The 27,874-nt window shown below is 37.3% G+C and overlaps 1 protein-coding gene across 1 annotated transcript; it reads right to left on the bottom strand.

Annotated features, from left to right (window-relative positions):
• Positions 1–386: 386 nt before the first annotated feature.
• On the bottom strand, positions 387–1,862 carry LOC139727757 (ileal sodium/bile acid cotransporter-like). Its single transcript, XM_071638734.1, has one exon. The coding sequence runs from the start codon at positions 1,860–1,862 to the stop codon at positions 387–389; it is 1,476 nt and encodes a 491-aa protein (XP_071494835.1).
• Between the last annotated feature and the right edge of the window lie 26,012 nt (positions 1,863–27,874).

Raw genomic sequence — 27,874 nt, 5'->3', positions numbered from 1 at the left:
AATTGGTTGACAAATTGTCCTACATCGACGTAAATGAGCACTGAAGTGATCCGTGTTTTAGTGGTAGTCATGACAAAAGAAATCATGGGCGTAGAATAACTTCATCAATTCGAATTATTTCATCTTAACTGAACAAGGAAACAATCACAGATTACAAAATAAGTGAATTACATAATGGTATAGCATAAGTAATGCAAAGGTACTAATTTGGGGTTATTGAAACGTCTTTGCGATATACAGTACTTCATAAGAATACACATTACTGAATTCGTTAATCACGTCTGTCTACACTACGATCACATCAATCCATTGTCAAACATTTTCGTAATGGAATGCAAAGAAGAAAAGCACATTCTTTTTGTTTCACATATTGGTCTATGTTATTTTCAATTGACAAATGCTAGGTTTGGAACTCCCAAGTCTCCAAAATCCGTTTGGCAGGCGCACTGAAGCTCGGTCTTCTTCTTCTGAATGTCGACGTCTATTTCGTTTTCGTTCACTTCTCTGATCACACCATTCTTTATCATTTCCGTCACAGCCTGCTGACTCTTTTCTGCCTGGCCATCGTCTTTCTTCGATACGATGGCCTCTTCGTCTTCTTTGGGCTTCCATAAGAACTTCTTCACAAGCATATAGCCGAGGACCAGAACAATTCCCTGGCAGACTGTCATGAGGAAGATGAGATAAGGAGCTCGGGATGCGATCTCGGCCTCCGGATGCGGGTAGAAGAAGGTGATGATAGTCGTGGCGAGGAGGGCGTTTTGGACGCCCGTCTCAAGGGCGACAGTCAGTGTGGATTTGAAAGGAAGACACGCTGCCTTCGAGATCAAGAAACCAAGGAGGCTGCCGCACAGGGGCAAGAGAATAGCACCAATGTAGGTCGACGTCGGAGCAGCGAAGATGAAGAGTTGAAACGGGAGACTTGTTGCGAGGACGAGAACGAGAAGCACAGTGGAGAGCGGCTTGAGGAGCTTGGTGCAAATGCGGTTGACACGTGGAGATTTATACTTGAAGAAGATGCCGATGGATATTGGAATAAACATGAGCACAAGCTGCAGACCTATCTCTGTGAAGGGGGTCTCGAGCTGCTTGTTGCCAGCCGTCAGCGGTGGAGTGTAAATGAAAAGATTAAGTGGCATCATGCCCATGGCTAGTATATTGGAGCAGAACGTCATCGTGAGACTGAGCACGTAGTCGACGTCGAGCATGACGCTGAGGATATTGCTCAGGTACCCGCCGGGGCACGAACCGTCAAGCACGAGTCCGATGGCCGATGGCGAATCCAACTTCAGGGCTTTTGCCAGGCCGAAAGCGAGGGGCGGCATGATCATGAATTGGCAAACCATCCCTATAACCACACCCCATGGCCGTCGCAGATTATTCCACACCAAACCGAGGTCGATGGTTCCTCCCATGTTGACGAACCCGATGATTACAAAGACAAGCATAACGTACTTGACTACGACCATAATCTTCTTCGGTTGGAGGTTCACTTTCACGGCTATTCTTTCTACAACTTCTACAGGATCGGTTCCTCCTACTTTACGAGCAACCACTAGAAGGTCTTCGATACCGAGGGCGATACCACGGATATGAAGGGTCTTATGTTGTGGGAAGTCGTTGACTTTGGATATTGTCATATACGTTGAACTTTGGTTGACGATTTGGAACACCCTTTCATCCGTTGTATTGAACTGAATGAAGACGTTTGTTTCCCCATCGTACGAAAACACTGTCACATTGACACTTCTCTCAGCTCCTTCGAATGTGTACAGTGCTGACAGACCATCGAATGTGATGTTGATCTGATCACTCATCTCCGTGTTTGTTTCAGTCACTGTCGCATCAGCAAGTGTTACCATGACGACGGTAAGGATGAACAGTAGCACACCAAACTTACTTTCCATGATGAAACTTTTTGGTTGACGTTCTCTTTACTGCTGACAAGAGATGATGTCAGGCACTTATTCTGTAGAGACGAAATCGAAAGTTTGATTACAGGAGATTTTCAAAGCTATAAGCGATTATTCATCGTGAAAGTATAGATTGTTCTTAAGACCATTGTAGTCATGTCAACATCGCAACAGTTTTCTTTCTCAGCTTAACTATTTCACGGCTCATTTTTATCATAATATATTCCAAAGGGATAAGAGTTAAACTGTTTGAAAATAAAGGGATGTATATAAAGAAAAACCAGAAAAATGTGCAAATGCCTTACAGATTACAAAAGAAATTATGTAGAAAATAATTGCCAAGTATGAGTTAAACGACAATAGTTTACTCTAGAAACTTACTGTTTTACTACCGTCGATCGGGCGTGAAGCTTGAGGTGACTTGAGCTGAACCAGGTTTCTTCTCCCAGCTAAACCACGATGACTTATTGTGCCGAACAATGCAACTTCGCTTCATTTTAACAGGTAGCGAAATTGGGGTTTTTTTTTTCTCACTCACTCACAACAAGTAGAAATATATTAGCGTGAGGAGCGCCCGACTCGTATTGGAATATTTTGCCTAGTCTAAAGGAAAGCCGGATTACGACTGTCTTAAAGTTCATAATTCATGTATTATGAACTTGTACGCCGCCGTGTCAGATAAAATGATGCATTAACGATATGAGACAGTTGACTCAACTTTTCGCTTGCAAATGAAGAGTCAACTGATCATTTTCTTGAAATTTGTAAAATCTTCGAGACAGCACTTGGTCTGAGGTATTAGACTAAAACATGGTGGTGACTTTGCAAACTGGGAAATCTTTTGACCAATCAACGCTCTTCCTGACATCGTGTAGGGGCGGGACATCATCTTGCGTGTACTGCCGCTATCAACGGCACTTCACGTCAGAAGTTTTGACTAGCCGCGCATATCGTTTTTGTGTTTGTCTACAAATCCCTAATCCCACTACGTAGAGTCACTTACATTAAACGTATATGGTTACATTTGCCTTTGTGTTTGTAGATGATGATAGACAAAAATGTGCCGTATAATATAATTCCCACAAAAAGTGTATTCTAATTAAAATGTCATTAACCGCAAAACTCATACAAATGTTCACGAAGACTCCATTGTAATCGCAATAGCGTAATGTACCACATGAAAAAAAAACCGACGATTTCCCACATTCCAAATTATAACTTAATGTTATTTGATGGACCGCAATTCAAGCTTTAAACGTCACAATTTAGATGTGCATCCTGAAGTTTCTTTAGATAGAATATGTTTTGTGACAAATATTATCATATACATCAAGATGACCGCAATTAACGTCTTATTATCAAATAATAATAACTCCACGTACTTTGATCCAGAACAAAGGAAGCCGCCGTTTTACGTTCATAATAATTATTTTATAGAGTGTCAATGAGTGTGAACACCGAGTAATTTAGTTATAAAGATACTTTACCGCGTACGGCAATAGGATTCTGACGCCATGTTTTAAATCTCTTGTAGGCTGCGCAGCAGTATTATTTCAAATCCAATATCTGTGGCACGAGGTCTTGCAAAATAATAACTAATAAGCAGTATTAGTAGGGCCTAAGTGAATTTTGCTCGCCTCTTTCTAAAGGAGTTTGCTACACACCAAAGCCCCTTGTCCTCATCTTTTTTTTTCTTTTGTGAGCGGCCCTACGTATTTACATGTATACGCAGTGTGTGACTGCATGTGTGCGTGTGTTATCACGTGTGTGTTGATATCGTACAAAGTCGTAGAAAATTCACCTCCGGGTCACGTGGGAGTTGACCCTTCCGGGTCAGAATGCTATAGATCATTCCCCAAGAGATGAAGCCAGGTTCACTAGGGAAATGCGACAAGGAGCATTTTTGCGTTGTCTCCCGCACAGCCTTCACCTATTTCTCACTTTGTGCACTCTCTTCTGCATAATCTCAAACACACTGCTTATTTTATCCCATTTTAGAGTAATGTCCCAGAAAATCTGGACATGTTTTGAGTTATTCCATATTACTAAGTACTCGACCGCAGAGTCATCGTCAGTCATAATCACACCATTTCTTTGGCTGCATTATAGACCACTTGATATTTTTGTCATTTGATGATGTAAGTGTAATCTGCTGTGGTGTCGTATAACATAAGGGTGATTATGTCATTCACCCAGCACGTTTCTCTCTTCCTTTTAATAATTTGCACATGTGACCAATATTGCTGTTTTTAGTTGTGCAACAACAACAACCTAAAAAACCTTCAAAATTACCCAATTTCCCTTTGTGCCGATTATGATGAAACTTCTGCCAGTCTGTGTATTATTTTTTTCAGTTTCATAATCACACACATATCTTTTTTTTTTTTAAATGTTCAAAATGAACAATGAACTTTGCTTCGACCATCAAGAGCAATGCTAGGAACACGGTGCGTCGATTCGAGCGAATGATTTCACGTTGCTTGTGCAAGCCGGCGGCAAGCCGTCTGTCCATCAGCAGCCTACATTTAGACAGGGAATCGTCCTGCAGGCTCGTACTAGAGGGCGACATTGCTAGCAAACAACTCGTAAATTTAACCTTGTCACCCTTTGAACTCGTGCGACAGTAGTGACACGCGGCGAGCAGATTATTGATAACTCTGCTCATCTTTTGTCAACGGTGTGATGCACCTCCCAGTTCACCGATCTTCATCATCCTCTGAAATATTTTCTTTTTCTTCTTCTGATGTTCTTCTCTCTCTCTTCTCTCTCTCTCTCTCTTCTCTTCTCTTTTTTAAAGGTCATTTCCTTGCGTCTGCTACAATTACTGTTGCTTTTCCTGAAAATAAAACCATTCTTTGTCTTCTTTCTGTATTAGGTTAGTCTAATCATTCATTCGCCTCTTACCATTATTACCTCTACCATCACTATTTCTACTGCCGCTACCTCTTCAATCCTCCCATTTTTTTTTGTTCGATCTCATCTAGCGTCCCGATGCCACATTCTCAATCTCGAGCTGCAATGACGTTCTGCAGGTCATCACTGCATCAAACATGGCTTTGTGATAGTTGGGGTGAAATGTCAAGCACCATGTTTTTCATTCCTGAGCGTAACATGTCGATAACGAAGAGAAAATGTTGACTATATGGATGTTTCCATAATATGAAATGTAAATAGTTACATATGAACACACACACACACACACACACACACACACACACACACACACACAAGCTTCTTTTGCTATGGATTAAAAAAAAGTTGATTCTCATGTCTACGACTTGACATTTATACTAACTATAAAAGAATAATAATAATATTTACGAGAGTACTATATTCTTCCAAACATGTGGACTGTCATCTGATGCTTTTTTTTAAATTGTCATTATCTTTTTATTACTGATTTTAATTTGATGTGATCTGATTTGATCTGTTGGTTTCTGCATCATCATCTTGCTCGCATGAGTCAAGCTATGCATTATGTGTTTGTTCGCAGAAAGTACAACCCCTTTTGTGTACGGCCACATGCAATAAGTACAATAATGCATAAGCAAGTCCAACTAAGTCATAATATTATAAATGCGGTCAAGAAAAGAAAAGAAGAAAGAGAGAAAATAGAAGGTTGTAAATATACATACGTGAATAAAACCATGTTAAGAGAACTTCGGAGTTTAGCGTCTGGTTCATATATGTATCACAACTCTCAAAGCGATATTGTTCACAACGCAGCTTTCCTGTACATGAATACATTAATATCAAAATTCTGTTGCCAGCAGGCAGAAACTACAAGACGTCATGACCTATATTAGTTCAAAGCGGTTTCATGTTTTTGAATTAAAGTAAAGTTTGTCGAATTTGCTTTGTGGGGAATGGTGGATGTCTTGTTCAAAATAATGAAAGCGTGACACCAACGGTATGGGCAAATGACCATTATGTAAACCAAACATAAAGAGCGCGTTCAGTATAAGAAATTAATATCTGTCACTACATTCACATGATGTGAAATTATATAAATCGTCTGGAATGTCCTTTAATTTTCCCATTAGTATATCCATCTCCTCCAGAAACGCCCTCTATATTTTAAATGTGCCTTCTCCTGGCAGGTAACATGCAGTTGTCTGGTCCTTCCTCTGCACACACCTCAGAGATGTCGACGAAAAATAGACCACATTATCATCACATTGAAACAGTTTATATGCCGATCGTGGCTTCAAAATTTTGTTCCGTGCAAACATATCCTGCGTGTGAATTGCAAAAGGCCGTATCACACCTTTCCGGGCAAGCCTTGCGTGCGACTTGCGAAAAACAATTTTTACTACCCGGAGGTCCCCGCAGATGACTCGCACATGACAGTACCTAGCACGTATCTCACCCGTAGTCGCCCGGAGGTGTGCACGCAATTCTTTTTACCCGCAACCATGATTGGGCCTTGTCACACCTTTCCTGGCAAGCTACGCGGGCTTGTTGAGTGTAGGGATTTTCCAGCATACCGGACAATTTCTTTGGGCGGACAAGGATTTGGGCGAGTCAGTGCACGTGTCTTACTTGCTGGACGCGTTCTACTTAAATTCTACTTGCGTGTATACCGTGTGACCTGTGTACCGGTCGCGTGGGGGCTGGCAACTCAGTGAAAGAATTCCTCTGATGGAATGGCAGAAGTCCTACAGAATGTCACTATCTTGGCCGCACACGGGGACTGCGAAGTACCTGCGTGAGAGTTGCCTGCGAGGTGCTGCCGCTAGGGGACTTCTCCTGGCGTTCTGCGTGGACCTCTCCAGGCATCCCCGCGACTCACCCGGAAAATTTTTTGGTCATGCTCAAAACTTGGCTGCTGTTAAATCGGACTTGCGTGCGCACCTCCGGGCAACTACAGGCGAGATACGCGCTAGGTACTGTCAGGTGTGGACCAACTGCGGAGAGCTCCGGGTAGCAAATTTGTTTCCTTGCAAGTCAAGCCGCAAAACTTCCCCAGATACGGTATGATAAGGCCTAGAGCATGCTCAAAACTCGAGTGAGTCATGGGGGTTCGCTCGCAGAGGTACACGCAGAGCACCAGTAGGAGACTCCAACGCAGGTACTTCTCAGTACCCGTAAAGTCGCTCGTAACAGTAAACGGATCGGTTTCAAAGCTCTCACGCAGGTCACACGAGTGCACGCAAGTAGAAGGTAAGTAGCACGCGTCTAGTAGGTAAAAAACAAGTGCGAAACTCGCAAACATTCTTGTCCGCCCGCGGAAAATTCTCCTGCGTGTTGGAAAATCCCTCCTCGCAACAAGCCCGCGTAGCTTGCCCGGAAAGGTGTGACACGGCCTCTTATAGTAGCAACTACTGCATGCCGTCGTCAGTTTGAATACTGACACGTATTCAACACTGGGACGCGGTTACACTGAGTAAAGTATAAAAGGGCTGTCGGGTGATAACAGCACAAAATCTGAATACATTGAATTGGTTAACTTGCCGTTTTGTGATTTTTAAACATGTCATCATCATTACCCTGGCGAGCGTTAAATCGTCTGCTTATTTTGATTTTGACTCGATTTTATGCCTCTCAATAGCTACATTAAAATAGACCTGTGTACCTTCACAAACCAAAGAGAATTATGGAATTTGGAATTTGACAGAGATTATTCCGATGTCGGCACCATTTGCGTTTCGCTTGTTACGCTAATCTTGCTGCTTGGATTGATAATAAATAGATACACAAGTTCGAATATTCCTTCTTGGGTTCACTTTAAACAATGAACTTAAAAACAGACCAGTGTGCGAGCCAAAGGAATCGACGTCGTCAATTCATCTCATGCTCATACCTGGCCGGCTGAAGCTGATATTGCTGCTCATAGTAAGGACATGTAAATCTATGTTCTCCATTCCATAACAGAACGCTAACACTTTTAACCCACCACGTCTCTTTCTTTTCCCCGCATATTTGTGTATGATTTTACATATTCAGCGTTAGTGTTACAAAACGATCTACAAAAATCTATTCCATTGAATTCTTGGTTGTTCATACATGATATAATTTCCTTCTGTTGCAAACTTCATAAATGCCTCGTAATTATTAGATCTGTAACTAATCCTTAAACTGGCAACATACTTAAATGGTTAGAGAAAGTGTTTCTTTCTGATATTGAAAAATGTATACCTTTTTCCAGTTTTTGTGCATATTTGATGAATTTAACCATTGTCTGTAGTTTTTCTCCTATACAAGACATGCAGTGAAAGTCAGTCGTACCAATCGAAGATGACAAGCTGATAATCACCTGCAGCAAAATTCATCTGTGACTTGATCGGTGAATTGTTACTATTCCACGGGAAACCTTCCCGTCAAAAAGTGTCACCAAATTTCCGAGCTGGTGGTCCTTCGGAGGTTTATTGACCTCTCAAGTACATGTAGAATTTATTAGCAAAGAAGAGTACTTCGGGTGGGTCCTATTTGGGCCGAGAACAGTTGTGCCGGTACACAAGAGGCCATACTACTTAAGCTCTGTTTGTTGAGCAGAAGTCACTCGTACACGAAACTAACGTTTCTCTACAGATGAAAGAGAAGGTTTTTAGTGTCAATGTTTTGAAGCTGTGCACTTCACATTTGACGGCACACCGTGACCCAGTGACATTGAACATGTTCTCTGTTACTCTGCATGAAGACATAGTTTCGCTCCCAACCCAGATGTAATCGTTATATCGTATTCGTATGTCAATTTCAAATGAATACCCGTATGACACAATGCTTAAGAACTTTTAAGTTTGTCAAGAAATAAAAACCTACATCTTTTTATTTCTGCCATGCTATTAATTTTCAAGACTGGTAAGGTAACATCATCAACGCCCCTTAAGATATTCCCAATGAAAAGTTAAACCATAAAAATAGTCTCTTGTTTTGCGTGATCTTTCGATGATGATATGAAAGCGCATATTTCCTATCGGATAGGGGCGCAACTGCTGCAGCCATAGGACCTCGAAACTAGGACCTAGTGATTGATAATGCGTATAAATCCCATCCCTGAGCCACATTAGCCCCTCCAAAATAGAATGGGAATAGAATAAAATTGAGTCAATTAAGATTGCAGGTATCAATAAGTTCATTTAGAATAATTCTAAGGTGTATTTTTTTTTTTTTTTTTTTTTTTGCAGATGATGGCTACGTTCTTCTTCACCTTCCTCGTTTTCATTTCACTTCGGATCCCCGCCCGTTAAGCCAACAAACTTACAAACGTGTGCATATATTAATGACGAGAGAATAGACCTTATTGAAACTACAGTTGACCTAAAGGATTCGGCAAGTTTGCCGTTCGAGCGGACCAACAGCAAATCGAAAGGAACAAAGTTTACGGAAGAGAGCGATCCCGCGAAAGGCTTATCCTGAATGAAAGAAGGTAAAAAGAAAAAAAAAACTATACCCTCATAATGATAGACGACTAATGGCATGCAAGTGGCGAAGGCTCAATAACTCCGATCCGTATTTCCACTAGCTGCCAAAATTCTCCTCTATTATATAGATTTAGGGATGTTTTAAACATGTAGCATAGAGTTAAGGATACAAAAACTGTGTAGGATGTCCCGTTATCGATTTCACAAACTTACATGCTCTGAGGCAACTTTTAAAACAGGCAATCTATTGCCGTTTAGTGCAATAGATAGGGCGAGTTCTACTGCTCTGTGGCACATCTTGAGAAAACGAAAATGAGAGAGTTATTATTGTGTGTGTTCCAAAACTAAGACAGAAATTATGCATTGCAAAGTAGGTTATGTGCTACACATGAAAACAAATTGAAAATGGGTAGCTTTGTATGGAAACTGGAATTTGATGTTGATGTCATATAAAAACACACGACGTTTTTTCCATTGAATTAAAAATCATCACAATTGCGAAAGATTGCAAAGTCGCGAACTTAAAGCCACTATTGACCATTTGAAGATGAAAAGAAAAGAGCTTTAGTTCTTCAAAATAATTCCAAATATAAGTTGGATACAATCAGTGCAAAAATGTTAATCAGTACAATTCATGCTAAGTATTGTTACATATACACAATTTGAACAATAGTTTTACTAAAATCGTTTCTAGAATTAACCATCTGCAAAACTTTTACATGGGAGGATATTTTGTGATACAACTGAACTATACATCTGCATTAAATGTGATAACTCGAGCATTTCATTAAGCACTGCTCCCAATGTTAAACAGTAGCGTTCACCTTTGCGATCTTTTACCAGTGGGTTTTTTTTTTTGTTGTTGTTGTTGTTGATAATTTTTTATTCGAATTTCGTTCAATTTTATATCATAGAACAAAAACGTTCACAGAAACAAAACAAAACTTCATACAAAGACAAACTGCATTATACACAAACATTGTACACAATAACGTCAATCTTACACTTTATAAGGACAAAATGCAGTAACACCAACATTGTGCAAACTAATGTCAAACTTACATTGCAACTCTTTTAAACAAGGAAACGAAATCCGCTTTTTGTTTTTTTTACACGTATTTAACACAAAAAGCCCGTAAAACGGGAACATAATAGATAATTTACTTAAAACACAAAACGGGGCATATTTCACTACTTCTCTAAAGAAAAAAAAAAGAACAAAACAAACGAGGCCATTCGTGAGAATACATACACACACGCACACACACATCCCCACACAACGCCAACATGCACCCCTCCCCCCCCCCCCCCGTGCCTTCAGCCCTCAGGTTTCAGTTTTATTCACACTTGAATAACTTTGCAGTGTAAATTGCCATTTTGTTTCTCATACAATAGAATACTTCCTAATCATAATGTGGAAGTGATGTGGAAATGGTAGAAGTAATAAAGATGAAGAAGAAAAGCAAAAACAAAACAAAAAACGACAACAATATAACGATAACTCGCAGATACATGTACAGCAAATTCAAAACAGAAAAAGATAATCACATAGGATTATCACCCTCGGTATACCTCATATATTCCCACTTTGACAAATGTATTCATTCATTCATTCGTTCATTTCCTTTATTTCATTCTTTCTCTCTTTTTCGGCAAACATAACACGAAATGAGTCAGAAGATATAACATAGGCATGTATTCGACTTTACACGGTAGGTAATAGTTAACAAATACAAAATTATACATGCATACCGACAAAATACAAAGTTATGTCTGGAGAAGAAAAAAAAAGAACGAATTGAGAGGTCCACTGAAAAGCATGCTTGTAAATTGTGGACCACTCAAAGGATTCTTCATGTGAACATATTTGTTTACAAAAACAGGATAGAACAAGACAGGAGAAACACACGACATTACATGACTTGACAGAAGGGCATACCATTGAAAGTAATAAAGCACAAAAGAATAATGGAAAGAAAGGAAAGAAAGAAAAGGAAACATGAAAGGAAAAGCCTACACGCTGAACATGGGGATCGAAAGAGGGAATTGAGGTGCTTCAGAGCTCGAGCAGCTGAGCAAAGTTTGTACAAATAAGATAATGTAAAAAAAATACACAATGATGAATTAAATGATTGACGAATTAAATGATTGACGATGAACCCTTAGGTTGTAGAGACCAGCTAAGAAATGAATAGTATGTTATCTTAGTATGAATTCATCAAAAAAAGTTTCAACTTACGCTTAAACGAATTCAAAGATAAAGAGTTTTTTATATCACAACTTAAAGAATTCCAGAATCTAGGGCTAGTGTAAATAAATGTATTTTGCGCCAATAAGGTTCTCAGAAGGGGTAAATGAAACTCATTAGATCGCCTGGTGGGATAACTATGAAAAAATTGATTTCTTGGAAACATTGAATTAAAGATGCTGGGAAGTGCATTTGTGTTATAATCAAACATAAACTGACCCAGCTGAAAGAAAAACAAATCTTTAATTCTTAAAATCTTATACTAGTATTTCAGAAATAATGGATCTGCATGAGAACGTGGTGAAACGCCACAAATAATACGAAGTGCCTTTTTTTTTGTAATAACAATAGTTTATCTAATAAAGTTTGATGGGCACCACCCCATGCTAAAATTCCATAATTATGATAAGGTGATATTAATGAAAAATACAACGTCAACAAAGAAGACAACGGGATATGAGATTTAAGTCTATCAATAATACCAATATTACGCAAAATTATTTTACTAATATAATATGAGGCTTCCACGAAAGTTTATCGTCCACTTTAATACCGAGAAACTTTATGTGAGATACACGTTCTAAATGAACGTCATCAAAAATGATATCTGTGCCTAAAACTTCTATAGACTTACTAAATAACATATACTTGGTTTTCTGAAGATCTAGTGATAATTTATTGGCTCTTATCCATTGAGTCACTTTTTTAATTCAGAATTGACAGTATGGACAAGGGTAAATGGATTTTGGAGGGAGAAAAAAAATATTTGAATCATCGGCAAAAAGTATAAAAGAAAGTGTGTCCGATGATCTGCAAAAATCATTAATGTAAATGATGAAAAGTAAAGGCCCTAATATACTACCCTGAGGGACGCCACATTTAATGACTTCAAGACTAGAGCTGTGCTCGTTCAAAGATAGATATTGTTTTCGGTTTTGCAGGTAACTCCTGAACCACTCCAAGGCCCTCCCTCGTATACCATAATGAGACAATTTATGAAGTAAAATTTTGTGATTAATGGTATCGAAGGCCTTGGAGAAGTCCAGGAAGATACCAACAAGATGAGAATGGTTATCAATAGTGTGTGCGGCGTTATCAATAAACTTCAAAAGAGCATGAATAGTGCTGTGTTTCTGACGAAAACCAAATTGGGAATTTGTAAAAACATTATGATAATTAAGAAATTTAATCGTTCTTGTAAATATCAATTTTTACAAAATTTTAAAAAGGGATGAAAGTAAAGAAATAGGTCTATAATTACTTATATCAAAACTGTCTCCTTTTTTAAATAAAGGAAAAACCTTAGCAATTTTCATACAATCAGGAAAAACACCATATAATATGGATTTATTAAAAATATGAGAAAGTGGATCAGCAATAGAAAATATAATTCCCTTTATAATAAAATTACTTATATCATCATAACCGGCACTTCGATTATTATTCATTGCAGTAACAACGTCTATTATATCATATTTCGTAACTGGAGCAAAGAAAATAGGATTGGGATTGGATTGACCTAAAAATTTTGCAAAATGCGTATCAGACTGTGGTACTTCTTTTGTCAGATTCTCTCAAATCATTGTAAACTCTCCAATCATTGTGTTGGAATCATATTCCAACTGTTCCTCTTTTACTCGCTATCTTATTTTCTTCTTCTTTGCACATCTTGAAATACTTCATAACATCATTAAAATTTGGTACCCCCTTCTAATCTCGCTAAATATGCAATATTTTTGTGACCGCTGCTATTGTCACACACACACACACACACATAATATTATATAAGATAAATGTATCATTCTACCGTATGCAAGACAGTGAAGTTATGAAGTTTGTCATGAAATAAAAAAGGAGGAGAAGAAGAAGGAGAAGACAAAGAAAAAGAAAAAGAATGCTTGGTCAGTGAAAACACTTTAGAGCGTTGACGGAAATCGTGATCAAAATAAAAATATGTATAAAAAAAAGAAAAATGTCCTTTACCTATCCCATCCCGAGGAACCTCTGTAGAAGTCAGGAGTGATTTATTAGTCCGAAATGGGCTGTTGTTTTCATAATCGCGATAAATGGCCAGTAGTTTTCTATTTATTTACATTAAAATGTGATCTATGGAATATTTCCACTTGAGAACCTATGTGGATCCTTTTCTGAACTTTTGAAGCTATAATTTACGTCTTCCACGGCTGCATTTAATCCTTGATTTATTTGATCATCGAGATGGATTTTTTTCTTGCTGCAGAGCAAAAAGAAGACTCCGATTAACAAAGAAAGAAATACAGACATTCAACGTGAAGTCAGTAAATTTGTCAGCATCCGCTCGACACCGAATCAACTGGTGGTCAAAATCTATCTATTTCTGTACATATATTTCTATTTTTGTACATGTTTGCATGTCCAGTCTTTACTGACGTTACTTTATTTACATGTTGTTTAATTTTCAAATGTTTTACATTATTGCACCCCAAATATCGAGAACTTGATTTTGATTTTTTTTTTAAAGTTTCAGTATTGTTTTTCCGAAAATAAAGAAAAAAAGAGTCTTGCTTAATAGCTTTGTTACATCACATGGCATCAAATCAATTCATATTCATCTTTTCATCTTTAACTCTTGCTACCAGAGCATATATTAGCAACATATATACATTACAAGCCTTTAAAATTATTCCGAATTTTATTAGTGATTTTTTTTTAATCTATGTAATTGTTTTGCACTGATGTCAACTTGACTTTAAAAGAAAGGAAAACAAAGTACGAGGAAAATGTTAGATATTTTACGAAAAACAAAAGAGAAAACAAGAATTGGGCCTGGCATCAGCATCAAAGAGGAACCTAAGCTGTTCGTAATATGTTTGTATGTATATAACGTATAAAATATTTCATGAAGAACGCACACTATCTTGAGTCAGGTATCTGAGAAAGACGTTGAATTTCAGGTTTGGAATACATTGAATCAACATTTGCATCCAGCACGTAAGAGTTGAACTCTTTCAAAAGGAAACAGATCACGATGTCATCAAAAACAAGTCTACCTCGAGCTCGTTATGCGTCAATGTTTTCATATCTTTCCCTCACATAGCTATGCACACACCAAACAACAACACATTACTTGTAAGACATCATACATAATAATAGCAATGCACGCAGACAGGCAAGGCGTAATTTTGTTGTGACGTTCGAATCCCTTTTAACAGACATACAACATGTTGTTTTAAAACTGTGTTCTGGAACCGTTCTTCAGGGGATTCAAGGGAGTGGTAAAGTTCCCCCCCCCCCCATAGATCCAAAGGCTTTCAGTAAATGTTTCACCTTCAAGCTGTGTTTCCATCTTAACCTGTACTCTTTACACCAAAAGACACCATGGACACACAGTCTTTAAGCATGGATTAACCCTTTATTAAGCAAAGGATGTCATAGTTATATTACCAAGAGTTATCAGTGACACTTACGGCAGATGGGTCCACACAGTTAAAGAAGTGTCAAACGCACTGCTGCTTTCCAGTGCCTCGCAGTAGCGATTAGGATGAATGTTGCTTGAGACTTTTCTCCTCCAATTACTGCAGTCTCGAATGAATGTAAATCACGATGAACCTACTCCGAAACTATCACTTCTCATCAGGTGTGGGTAAGCCTCTCGCGTCCCAGCACAGGCAAACAAGGGGATTTCTATTCAGACTTCAGAGGGGCATTGATACCCAAATTCAAGAATAAACAAAACGTTAGAGCAAATTGGTATTGTCCGTCTTTAGCCTTTAGCCTTCTTACAGGAGGTTGGTATATGTAAGCATGTAGAATGATGACATGTTATTTGTTGAAACTGACTGCACAGAACCAGTTTGGCCCTGTGATCGCATTGTTTTGGTTAATAATCTCCTCGTCATCCTGTCGTCATTCGTGCACCGTCTATTTCTGTCTTATGCAGTTATTTTTTGTCAAGATTTTATTTTTCTTTCTTTTTTTATATATAAACAATATACAAATTAATTCATGAGAAAACAACACATATTTCATTATGACTACATAAATTCCACATTGTCAATATTGAGAATGAAAAAGAGAGAATTTTGTATGGAAAAAAAAAAAGGAAAAGAAACAAATACATCAAACAGAAGGGAACAAGACACCACCAACCTAATATCCGGTGAACCCGCTCACAATCTCACTTACTCAAATGCTTAAACTACAAAATTACAGTTAAGCAGAAGACGAATCCAAGTTTTCACACACACCTACCCACACATACACACGCACCCACGCACACACACACACACACACACACACACACAATCATCTGTGAAATTGTACATATTAAGATTTGATCATCAGTTGGTCTGTCTGTCCGAGGTGTGCTAGTTATATGTGATATCTTTCTGATGGCTTCCTATCTATTATCTATCTATCCAAGCATAGTATTTCTTTGACAAAAAAACAGATGCCTTTCAATGTGTAAATCTCGGAGGTGTGCTTTTTACCTGTTCATACTTATGGTTTTGTTTCTGTCAAGTTTGGATGAAATCGGTCTTTGTTTTGAGCATCCGACACGGTTTGTGTATTTGATGATGATGATGATGATGATAATGATGATGATGATGATGATGATGATGATGATGATTATCATATCGTCATCATCATCGTTATCATTATCATTTTGTCTTCGCTTTTAGAGAAGTTCTGTTTACAGACCGTGTAAAATTCCACTTTTCGAATGCAACTAACGCTTATCGATAAGAGAAAAACGTTTATTTCAATCGATACGTGGCTTTGTGCAATCCATATTTAAAAGGTTATAACTCGCGAGTAAATTTTGCGGAGGCTCTCGCAATGTTTCTCCGTAGATGGCAGCAAAGCGCACAGCTCACACAGCGATGTTGAGTTCGATGGTAGCAGTGGCCCATGCATTGAAAGCTACTGATGGTATCGCCGACATATAATACAGTACATTAATGTATGCATGTTCTTGCGTATACATATCGTGTAGGGCCATGTTTTCAACAATTCAAATCATTGGAAAAAGAAGGGAGCGTTGTTCATTGACTTCGTAAGAGAGATCAAGAAAGACTCTGTCTCATGACGTCTTCCCCCCACCCACCCCCCCCCCCCCCCGTCTTTTGTTGCATCTTTACTACCGTTAAAGTATGAATCATACGGGTCTTTTAATGCCTTCCTGCCAAAAATACGATAGCAAACTTTTGATTCCTCAATAACAGAATATGTCAACTTGATGGTTTAACATTGGAAAACAGTACGGAGGGAAAGTGGAAGGGGAAGGGAGACTGAGTGTCAAAATCAAACGAATAAGATTTCCCCTTCTCTGTTATCCTTGTACTGACTTTTAATCTTTATTCTGTATCGATTTACAGTAATCGGTTTTCCACACAGTGATCGCCACCATACACCATTCAAGCGAAAGCGAACGGGCCATCGAGGATAGATCAACCACACACCTTCACACACATACCCCAAACAACAACAAGAACAAGAACAACAACAACAACAACAACAACAACAACAACAACAATAATAACAACAACAACCAACCAACCAACCAACCAACCAACCAACAACGGCAACAACAAAAGCAACAACAAAGTCCCGCGGCCCTTGACAGGTTATATGGTTATGGTTGTGTGTATGATTTAATCTTTTCAAACTGCCGCTCTAGAAGTTCTATGCGGAGTTGGAACAGTCATAAAGAAAGGAGATACATGTACAACAAATAGGCTTGACTCTTTACTTTTACATGAATGAGCGAACGTAATTCTGTGTGCTACGCAGTCTTCATTCTACACTTGAGATAGGGTTGACTAACAAAGATCCTAATTCCTTTGCTTTAAGTTTAGTGTTTTCATTTGACTTTGTTATTCTGTTAGACAGAAATGAATAGCTTGTTCATTTTATATAAGTCACCTTTCAAATTTGAACTTATTGATGAATAAAACGAATCAAGTATTCACTACCAGACTTGTAACCGTGTGGTTATTTTCCTAACCCTCGTAATAAGTTTCGTAATTCCGCAGGTTCGTTAGTACGTACCGTCTTTACATTTTCGGATTAACAAATCTTCGGAACAACGAATCTTATCTCATTGTTCCGAATTACGAACCTTCGGAATAAAGCACTTACAGAGTAACAACACAAATATTTTGATTTACGAACCTCTATAGGTATAGGGAATTTGTGTGTTTCGGAAAGCGAACATTCGGAATAACGAACCTCGGATTCACGAATCTTTGGAATAACGAACCTTCGGAAAAACGTCACGTATGTTTCAATTAACGAACCCTTTATCGTTTTTGGATTAACGAATCATTCATAGGTGAAGGAAATTTGTGTATTTCGGTATGACGAACCTTATTTCATTTTCGAATTAACGAACCTTCGGACTAGCGAACATCACCCATTTTTGTATGTGATAACTGGATACAGGACTGAAAGGTGCGCCGATACTTGCCACCCGGTTGCCACTGTAATATTTCTCAATAGGGGATATATTTCATTTAATTATTCTTATTTCAACATTATCAACTATCAAAGCATGTGTAAGCTATTCGATATTCCGAAGGTTCGTTATTCCGAAGGTTAGCTTTCCGAAACACACAAATTCCCTATAACCATAGAGGTTCGTTAATCAGAATATTTGTGTTGATCCTCTGTATAAAAGTACTTTATTCCGAAGGTTCGTAATTCCGAATATGAGATAAGATCGTTGTTCCGAAGGTTTGTTAATCCGAAAATGTAAAGACGGTATAATCACACTAACGAACCTTCGGAATTACGAAACTTATTACGATGGATTGGGAAAATAACCAAACGGTTTCAAGTCTGGTATCTAGTGAATACTTGATTCGCTTTGTTCATCAATAAGTTCAAATTTGAATAGTTATATAAATATTAACTGCCAACGTCTTCTCACTGGTCATTAGGGAGATCGTCGAAAAAAAAATCAGTAAACGATTTTGAACTCCGAAAGCAGTTGTTCTGCCACAAAATAGCAGCAATAAGGTCTTCAAAAATTCTTCCCCTGACTTAGATGAAAAATGATTGAAACATCATTGCAATAAGCACACACAATGGAAAGACGCACACACATTATAACGCGCACACACACAAACACACAAACTGTGTACCTTCGAATTGCGATACTGTATTCCAATCACAAACAGAGAGTATTCATAAAAAAAAATCGAGAAGGGAAAATAAGATATCAAAGCGCCCACAAAATGAATTGTTTGCAAGGAGTGTTTTGAAAGAAAATATCCTTTGATGCTGCAGACAGACATAAACCTTCAGGAGAGAGGAAGGTCGAAGAATATTGCAAAACATCACAACCTTGGATCAAATATCTTTACAAACTTTATAAACATTTTTAAGTATATTTCTTAAATGTCTTTTACTGATATAAATATCTGAATGTTTTCTCCATCTCTAAACAACCTTCCTCTGTAAGGTCTTTCACTGAGTATTCATCAATGGACCTTGAAAGGTAGAAGGTCGCATTTTCTATTCTTTACGCCTAGAAAACGAGTATGTAAGTTATCCTATTTCGACCTCTAATTTTCATCTTTAATGTTCAAGTGATGGAACGCTTATTGGAGCTCCACCACTGAATTAAAGGGGCATTCCAGACGATTTTCATAATCCCACATCATGTAGTACATATAAATCGACAGAATCATGTATAGATAATTATGTGGAATTTATTGTGATCCTTGAGCGGAGAAACCAATACTCTGGAAAATCTGAAACAAGTTACACTGAACAGTATTGATGACATAGGAGCCTCACATATTTCAGAAATGTAGCAGTGTAATTCCCATTACAATACCGCTCGCTTAACAAGTTCACCTGTGTAGAATCTATGCATGCCTTCTTCTTTTGTTCTGCTTCCTTGATCCCCAGCTCATGCATTCTTCTGGTGAGGCTGCTATGTCATAATCCATGTTCATTGCAATTTGTTATAAATTTTGAAAACATTCCTATTCCTCATCCCATTACTATTAAATCAGAAACTCTGTACTTAGTGTTACTAATTCATAATTGTTCAAATGTAAAAGTCTGAAAATCATCCGAAGGTCTCCTTTAATGACGCCTGGAGCATGTGCAATGCATGCTTAGTTCACGAGCATTGAGAAAGAGCTACCTACTGAGGCCTGTCTGTGAACACTACAACGGAACGAGAGCTAATAATACCGTATGTCCAAAAAAAAATTACAACGGGACCCTCCGCAGTGATATCTTTAAAGATATTGAATCAATCTAAATACAAATTCAATTCAATGTTGGCAGGAAGGCAAATTAGCATTTAGACAATTTAATCATATTGGGTGTTATCAATGCGAAAATCTGATTGTATTTTTTTTTGTGTGTGGACATATTGCAGTATGGACCCAAAAAATTAAAATCAAATTTTCGAATCGATAACACTAAATATGATTGACCTGTCTAAGTGCTACTTCAGGGTCTTAAAATGTAACATCTTAGCTCTATTTTGCAGAAAACCCCATTCAATTTGGTTAAGCTGTCACAGAGAAATGTGGATTGTTGTAAAGCATGTCATGAGTCTGATTCCTCCAAGTTTAGCACTTCGATGATCTTGTGTGTGAATACAATTGACAGAACTTGGAGGGAAGAGATTCCCGACATCCTCTACAAAATTTCTCATTTCTCTTTGACCACTGAAGCAAATCGAATGGGGTTTTCTGTAAGATGTGGGCAATGAGTTATAGTTTCATACCCTGAATTTGTATTTAGATTGATTCAATATTTCCAAAGATATCATTGCGGAGGGTCCCGTTGTAATCTTTTTTGGACATACTGTATATTGCGTTCTATAAATTTGCCTATTGCACATTATTACTTTAATATATTTTATGCACTTCTTTATTTTAGCAATCTATATTCATACGTTTCTGACGGAGACGGAGAATAAATGAATATACGTATGAATGAACAATAATGGGTAATATCGATTCCCTCAATTGTTACAGAAATTCTTCAAAGAAAAGACTATGTGATTCATCGATACGACAATGTACCATATTTCACAAATAAACAAATAAATATGATAAATCTGAAAAAATTTTTACGATGAAACGAGAAGAAACATAATAATGGAGATTCAAACACATCAGAATGAGTATAGCCATTTACTGGTGGCACAACGCTGAAGTCGGTGAATAATATAAGACCTCACATTTGTGAATAAGGAAAAAATTTTCAATTTAATTTACAAAAACATATCACAAGAATGGTAAGAATATGATGCCACTAGCAATAACAACAAAAAAATGGTTTCGAGAAAATTGTCTGTCACTTGGCATTTTAACAAAAAAAGGGTAAGAAAAAGTGGCATGTTGCAGAAAACCATAAATAATTGAATGCAAGACATGCTGAGACCTTAAGATCCGCAGAAATGTAATGCATTAAATTCTTTGTCTTTTTAGCAAGTGTCAGAATTCTGATAAATTCCTCATGTCTCTTTTTTGCGTGTTGATAGTTTAAGATTGTTGTTGGGTGTTGTTGTTGTTGTTTTTTTTTTGTTTTGTTGTTGTTGTTTTTTTTTTTGGGGGGGGGGGAGCGCTGTGGCATAGTGGATAAAACTCTCGACTACCAATCGGAGGACCCCGAGTTCGATTCCAGCCCAGTGCTTACGTCCTTGGACAAGATGTTTTCACCCACCACGTCCCTCTCGACCCAGGTGTATAAATGGGTACCTGGCAACGCTGGGGTAATGATAATAGCAGGACCCTCTGGTAGAGCATGCAGTGCAACACTAAAGAGGCTACCCTGAATATATAAGACCTTTTTTATTATCATTATTCCATTTAGTTTTGACAATTTATTGATATCTGATTAGATGATATTAATGTATTGATATGTTTCAGTGTATTGATATTGATATTGTAAATACAGATACTCAATATTTTGATGAAAGTCTTTAATCCTTGGGATACAAACATTCGTAGAGATTATGCTTTGAATGTCTATAGCGCAAGGTAATCCGTAAACTAAAACGAAATAAAATCCTTTTCGATTCTCTGAACTGTGAGGCTATTATTCCTAGCACCACTTTTGTATGATTTGACATGTACATCAAAATAAGTATATAAATATTTTTTTTTCCAAATAGGGCGGAATTTGATCCATAAAGTTAAACCTTTATGAATATCGTACCAAATTCCACTTCTTTTCAACGTTTGCCCTTGGGTTGTCTGAGGATGGTTTTACCCATCTACTTCCAGCCAGTGCATTCAAATTTAGCCATGATTTGGCGAAACACTTACAATATATATTTGCGACTATATATATATATATATATATATATATATATATATATATACACACACACACACACACATATATATATATATAGTCTTATCTTATGTGAGGGAAACAAGAGGCGTGGCCTAGTGACATGGGTATCTCTGATGTTCTGACATCAATCCTCTGTCATCGATCAAATATAGCACAATAAGTTCCAACAACATACAAAACAAAACAAAACTAAACACCTCGACGGAAGAATTTCATGAATTTGAATACTTACGCAGTACCCGCTGCATGCTATAAGGATTAGAACCAACACTTGCTGTCGGGCGAAAGCTCGGTGGTCTAGTGGAGATGACGCCTGTCCGGTGATGAGGAGGTCGTAGGTTCGAATCCTGCTCGAGTATGTACGCCCATGATTTTGTATCATGGCTACTACTAAAACACTGATCAATTCAGTCCTTATTTACGTCGATGTAGGGCAATTTGTCAATCAGTTGCAATGAAAACAAAACTAAACCAAAAAAAAAACACACAAAACAAGATGCCAAACCAACAAACAAAATAAAAACAAAAACACAACCAAACCAATCAACCAATCAACAACTTAACACACACACACAAGCACACACAGATACACACACAACAACCAACAAACAAACAAAACAAAAACAAGCAGAATATGGAAACTGAGCCTGTCAGCCCAATTTACTCAGAATAGAGAGGAAAATCTTCGTAACAGGCCTTAATTGTAATCTACTAGGGCTGCGACAAAAACCTGTAACAATTTAAACCTTTGAAGCCCTGGAATTCACCGTAAACGTGTTATTTCTACGATATTACTATCAATGTAAGAAGGCACTACAAGTACATTGTACCTACAAGTAACATTTTATGTTTTTCAGTCGTATCGTATCTGTTCTCATTAGTGTCATGATTATAATACTACTTTGACTGTTGACTATCTATATTTGTACCGTACTATAACTCTACTACTACTACTACTACTACTACTACTACTACTACTATTACAGTTATTGTAATTTTTGCTTTGAATTGTAGAGATGAAAAGGGAAAACACAAAACTTAATGAAAACAAAATAAAATACTGCATTATAACATACACCCGCAAAAGTTAGGATTTTAAGGCCTCTTCAGGTCTATGTTGTTTGTTTTTTGTCAAAGGCAACTACAAGATAAATTAGATAAAGATTCCAAAGTTTACATATTTACAGAGAATCAATCAAAAAAGAGAATAAAACAGGAAAAAAATCTTTGAAAATGAATTCCTACGACTTCGTACCACTTTCTTACTCCATGAAACAGTCGTAAATGTCAGAAGGAAAAGAAAAGTGCTCGTGAAAAGAAAGGTGATTGTATTTCAGTGAATGGCGATATGATATTCCATGTCCCAGGGCTGCATCGGCATAACAAAAAAGGTACTCTTTTGGAGATTCCAGATTCCCTAGCGAGAAGGACCCGTACAGGTAGTTTCAAGGCTGCCGTATAGTCCGCTGACCGATATGCAAGACAAAGCAAAGCTGTCTATAGATGTTTGCAAGACCCGATTATCGGAATTACACAAGCTCTACCGTCCAAACTTCAAAAGGAAAACATCAAACAAACAAACAAACAAACAAACAAACAAACAAACAAACAAACAAACAAAAAAAAACAAACAAACAAACAAAACAAACCCAGATCATGATGAAATTCAGGCTGGTCCTTTCATAATTATGGCCAGTCTTAAATACCGGTATTAATGACTGTCGGTGTTTTGGTAGGGCATATGGGTTATAGTCGTCACACGGCGGGTTGTTTATCTCACATTCAAGCACAATTTGATTAAAGTGAAGGCCACAGACTTTTTTTAAACTCAGAGTTCTTCTTTTTGTTACTTGTGATATGCGATCTTTTTCTCCCTACCTCCCTACTACTTTAAGTATGTCTTCAACCACAGAGTTGTCAGCAGCAAAATAAACCTATGCCGTATAGTTCTTCTCATGACGAAAACAAAGGTGATGTTTACTAATATGTAACATGACTGAGACATTGTAACCAACGTTTTCATTTCATTTCATTTCATTTCATTTCATGGATTTCCCCTTTAAAATACATACAACAAGGGTGACATTTGAATAGTATGAGAGTGTAGTGGACCATCTGACACCGATTTGTGTAAAATGCTCCAAATGACATAATGCATGATAGTCAGAGATAAAATATTGTGTACACAATGAACATAAGATACATAACGATAGAAAGAGACAAAAGAGAATAAAGTATAGAGAGCTGATTGGTTTAAAAATATAATGATAAATCGAATTTGCGACAGTAATTTAACTTGTTTGTTTGACTAAATCGTTTTAACATTTTGACATTTTTCAAATTATCCGAAAATGATTCTAAATCAATGGCCCTTTATAGAATATCATGAATTTGAATATTTCAGTTCGTAGCAAGGGTGGGTGATGGTCATTCCTATTTCTTGTATTATACAATGTATATAACAGAAGAATTTGAGATGAAATTGGTATAATCATAGTAAAATTTATATCTAAAAATGTCTGTTAATAGAATGATATTACTTTGAATCGACAGTACCTTCATTGGTGAAAACAATGGTACTGATGGTGGCACATTAATGTGAATGGGTTATTAAACGTAATGCTCCTCAAATGATATCAAAGTGTAGTCAAATAACTTAAGCATAGTCACAGGCAAAAACTAAAATCTTGTGAGTATATTATGCCAATAGTTCTTCATATCGTATGGCACAACTGGCCTATATCAAAATTCAATGACGGTTTTGACTTTTTATACCGAAGCAGTTTGTTGAATATATTGGTGTCCAATGAATATGAATGTCTAAATGGAACATATTGCTGGCGGCTTGAGGAGATGTGCAATTTGTCCATAGGGTAGAATGGTGATACGTACATAGGTTTAACAAAGCACGCGCAGGAACTCTTTGCAACAAAAATTATGAAGGCAGTTCAGCATGTTGCTGAACTTGGCCGGTTGATGAACTTGAATAAAAATGATAATACTTTCTCACTTTTTGAATAGCAATTTTATCTACACCTGTATATCCTTCTTCTCCTCCCCCCTTATTCTCTGTTGTTGTTGTTGTTGTTGTTGTTGTTGTTGTTGTTGTTTTCCTTTTCCTGTTGGAACATGTCTAGGCATCATTGCCTTCCGCGTTGCTACATGACAGGTCACATACACACACACACACACACACACACTCACAAATATTTTTTAAAATGTGCCATATCCTTGTGTCTGCGTGGATGATCGGATATTATAGTCTGAAAACAAAGCCATTGAAAAAAAAGACAGAAAGGTAAAACATAATACTTTTTCGTTTAAAAAAAAGACAAAAATGTCACAAACAGGAATGGCCTATCACCGGGTGGGTGAGGTTCCCAGCGGTACTTGACGTGGCGTCGCGTCGTAATGACCCTGATCCCATTCAGCTTTCACTTGCTGTTTTCTAGTTTCTGGTAGCTTTACTTCTGGTTGACATTCTGGCTGATTTTATACTGCTGGAATTTGGGTCTAACTACTGGGTTAGACAGCTTGTATTTGTCTGTAGTACAGATAAAGTCTACATTACGATCTACTGGAGGACTGGCAAAACTTGCTAATTGACATGTGAGGAACACTACATGATAACGTTGCTCACGCAAAAGCAGTTGAGCTATCATTGATGAAAACTGAATGGAATATTTATTTGCATTGTATTCAATAGGAAGATTTGTCTTGATTGACAAACGGAATATTGATAAAAGTGATGTAAAATATTCATCTATTCAGGTTTTTCTCAATTTCAGTAATTACTCCTTTAAATCTCTGACTTAAATGTGTTTTATTACTCTTTTGTGTGCCTTATGGTGATGTTATTCTGGATCTGCAACAACAACAAAACAGAAATAAGGATAATAAGTAAATTCTATGTATGCCCGTAATAGTTGTTTACAGAAAAAGATAACAAGAATATCCATTCTATTACAATTCAGGTGTGTGCTAAAGATGCAACTCAATTCTGTGATCGAAGGGACTTGAATAAAGAGTATGATTGTTAAATCAAGCAGAAAGTGGAGAGAAAAAATAAAGCAATTCATTCAAAAAGTTTTTTTAATATGTTTTATGAAACATTATTGTTCTTCACAATCACTTATGAAATTAGAAAAGTTGATGGCATCGCTTTTTTAGCCTTCCACTGACCTTCACTTGTTTTCTTTTTCATAAACAGTATCTGAAGGAGAAGACCAAGAAAGAGAAAAGAGCACATCTGTATCTCATATTTGTAAATAAATGTGAAAGACTTACGCTTTTGAAAGAAAATGTGGTATGTAAATTGGCGTCAGATTGTCGCGTTGCTTCTTAACTCCAACGACTTGTTGTTTATGTGTGCACCGCCTCCATTCATCAAACTCACCTTGGTGCAAATAAAATGAATAATCAGCGACCGACAGATATGTATGTTTGTCATCATTATTTTGAGATGAAAACGGTAAATAATACTCGTTTAAATATATATCAAAATATTGTCCCTGGTGAAACGATTTCAAGGTTTTGTTTTTGGCTGGCCATATTTTTATTTTTCTTTAACATAGACAGGCGCGATTTTGCGTGGGCTTTTTCATTCATACCATGTTTACCTTCAACAATCGATGAATGACCCCACCCCCTCCACCCCAACAGCATTCGTCTAAGCTTTAGTCCTTGCAACGTATACTGGAGAAATTTTAAAAAATGATATGAGAACATTCAGAGACGATATGAAGGGGTATATAGAAGGTGTGTCTGTCTTACTTGGAGCATTCAGTCATCTGCCATATCTTTGATCAGGACGCCACTTGGAGACAAATCTTTAGTTCGCTCAGAGGGGACCAACCATGAAGACGACAGGTGTGTGGGTAATGCTTACCCTGCTTGGGTTAGCCTATGGTAAGTAGATTGTCTTCTTTACCGAGCAAAGTCTCGATGAAAATTTGAGGGGAAATTCAATCCCTTCCCCCATCGACATTTTATTTTGTGGTTTTTGCTGTGTTCTCTGAGCTATTGTTTCAATAGTTTGGTAATCAAATAGATGAAAAGTACAACTCAAGATTAAGCATGAATCACTAATTGAATAGCTAAATTGGATGGATCTGAAAGTTGTCATAAGAATGATGCTGTGCTTTCACTGTAGAACTTGAGAAAGATGATGTGTGATTTCTGTCATAATTATTAATACACATATTCTGACCGCGGCCATAATTAAGAAGGTCAGCGTGATAATTATAATAAATCTGTATATATATATATATATATATATATATATATATATACATATATATATATACATGTGTGTGTGTGTGTGTGTGTGTGTGTGTGTGTGTGTGTGTTGTATGGGTCATTGGCAAAACTGAAGAATATGCATGTATTAAGTACATATTGTAAAGAAGAAAAGAAATCTCCCTCAGAAGAAATAAATTTGGTTTACATTTGTTGAATTGGGCGTGTTTTGAACGTTACAAACAATTTCCATCCCCCGTAGGTGCTTTTGTGTGTGTGTGTGTGTGTGTTCACCTTTTCTTTTATCATAACAACGGGGATACCTGATATCTCTTTCTGACAGGTAGGTTTGTAAGTGGTTTTATAATTTCTCTTTTTATTAAAACAATGGCGATATCTCAGTGGTTTAATAGTGAAATTGTAGCGAGTAGGGTGGGAAGGAAAGGATGGGTAATTATGTAAGGACGGAGAGGGATTTCCCTTTATTTATTTATTTATTTTTTTGCTCTCTCTCTCACTCTCTTTTTGGAGGGGGGGGTAGTGTATAGAAAAGTATAGTATATCATTTGTTTAAGAATGGTAGTGAGGTGAGTGATTATGGGGGAGTGCGTTTTATTTAGATGTAATGTACTTCCATTTTTCCTTCTGCCATTGCTGTACTATTGCCATTTCATTCGTCATATTGCAAAATGAAAATGTATGTAATGTAATGTAAATGTAATCATTTCAGTTACGTTGATAAGTATTATTCACTTATGTCTTTACAGTAATACCAAAGAGGATTGATGTATTGTATTGTT

The sequence above is a fragment of the Diadema antillarum genome, unplaced genomic scaffold, assembly GCF_040938485.1.
Source record: "Diadema antillarum isolate AM-2024a unplaced genomic scaffold, OU_Dant_1.0 seq00000150_RagTag, whole genome shotgun sequence".
NCBI classification, from domain to species: Eukaryota; Metazoa; Echinodermata; class Echinoidea; order Diadematoida; family Diadematidae; genus Diadema; species Diadema antillarum.
The sequence above is the reverse complement of the archived record's forward strand: the minus strand, read 5'-3'. Positions and strand labels throughout refer to the sequence as shown.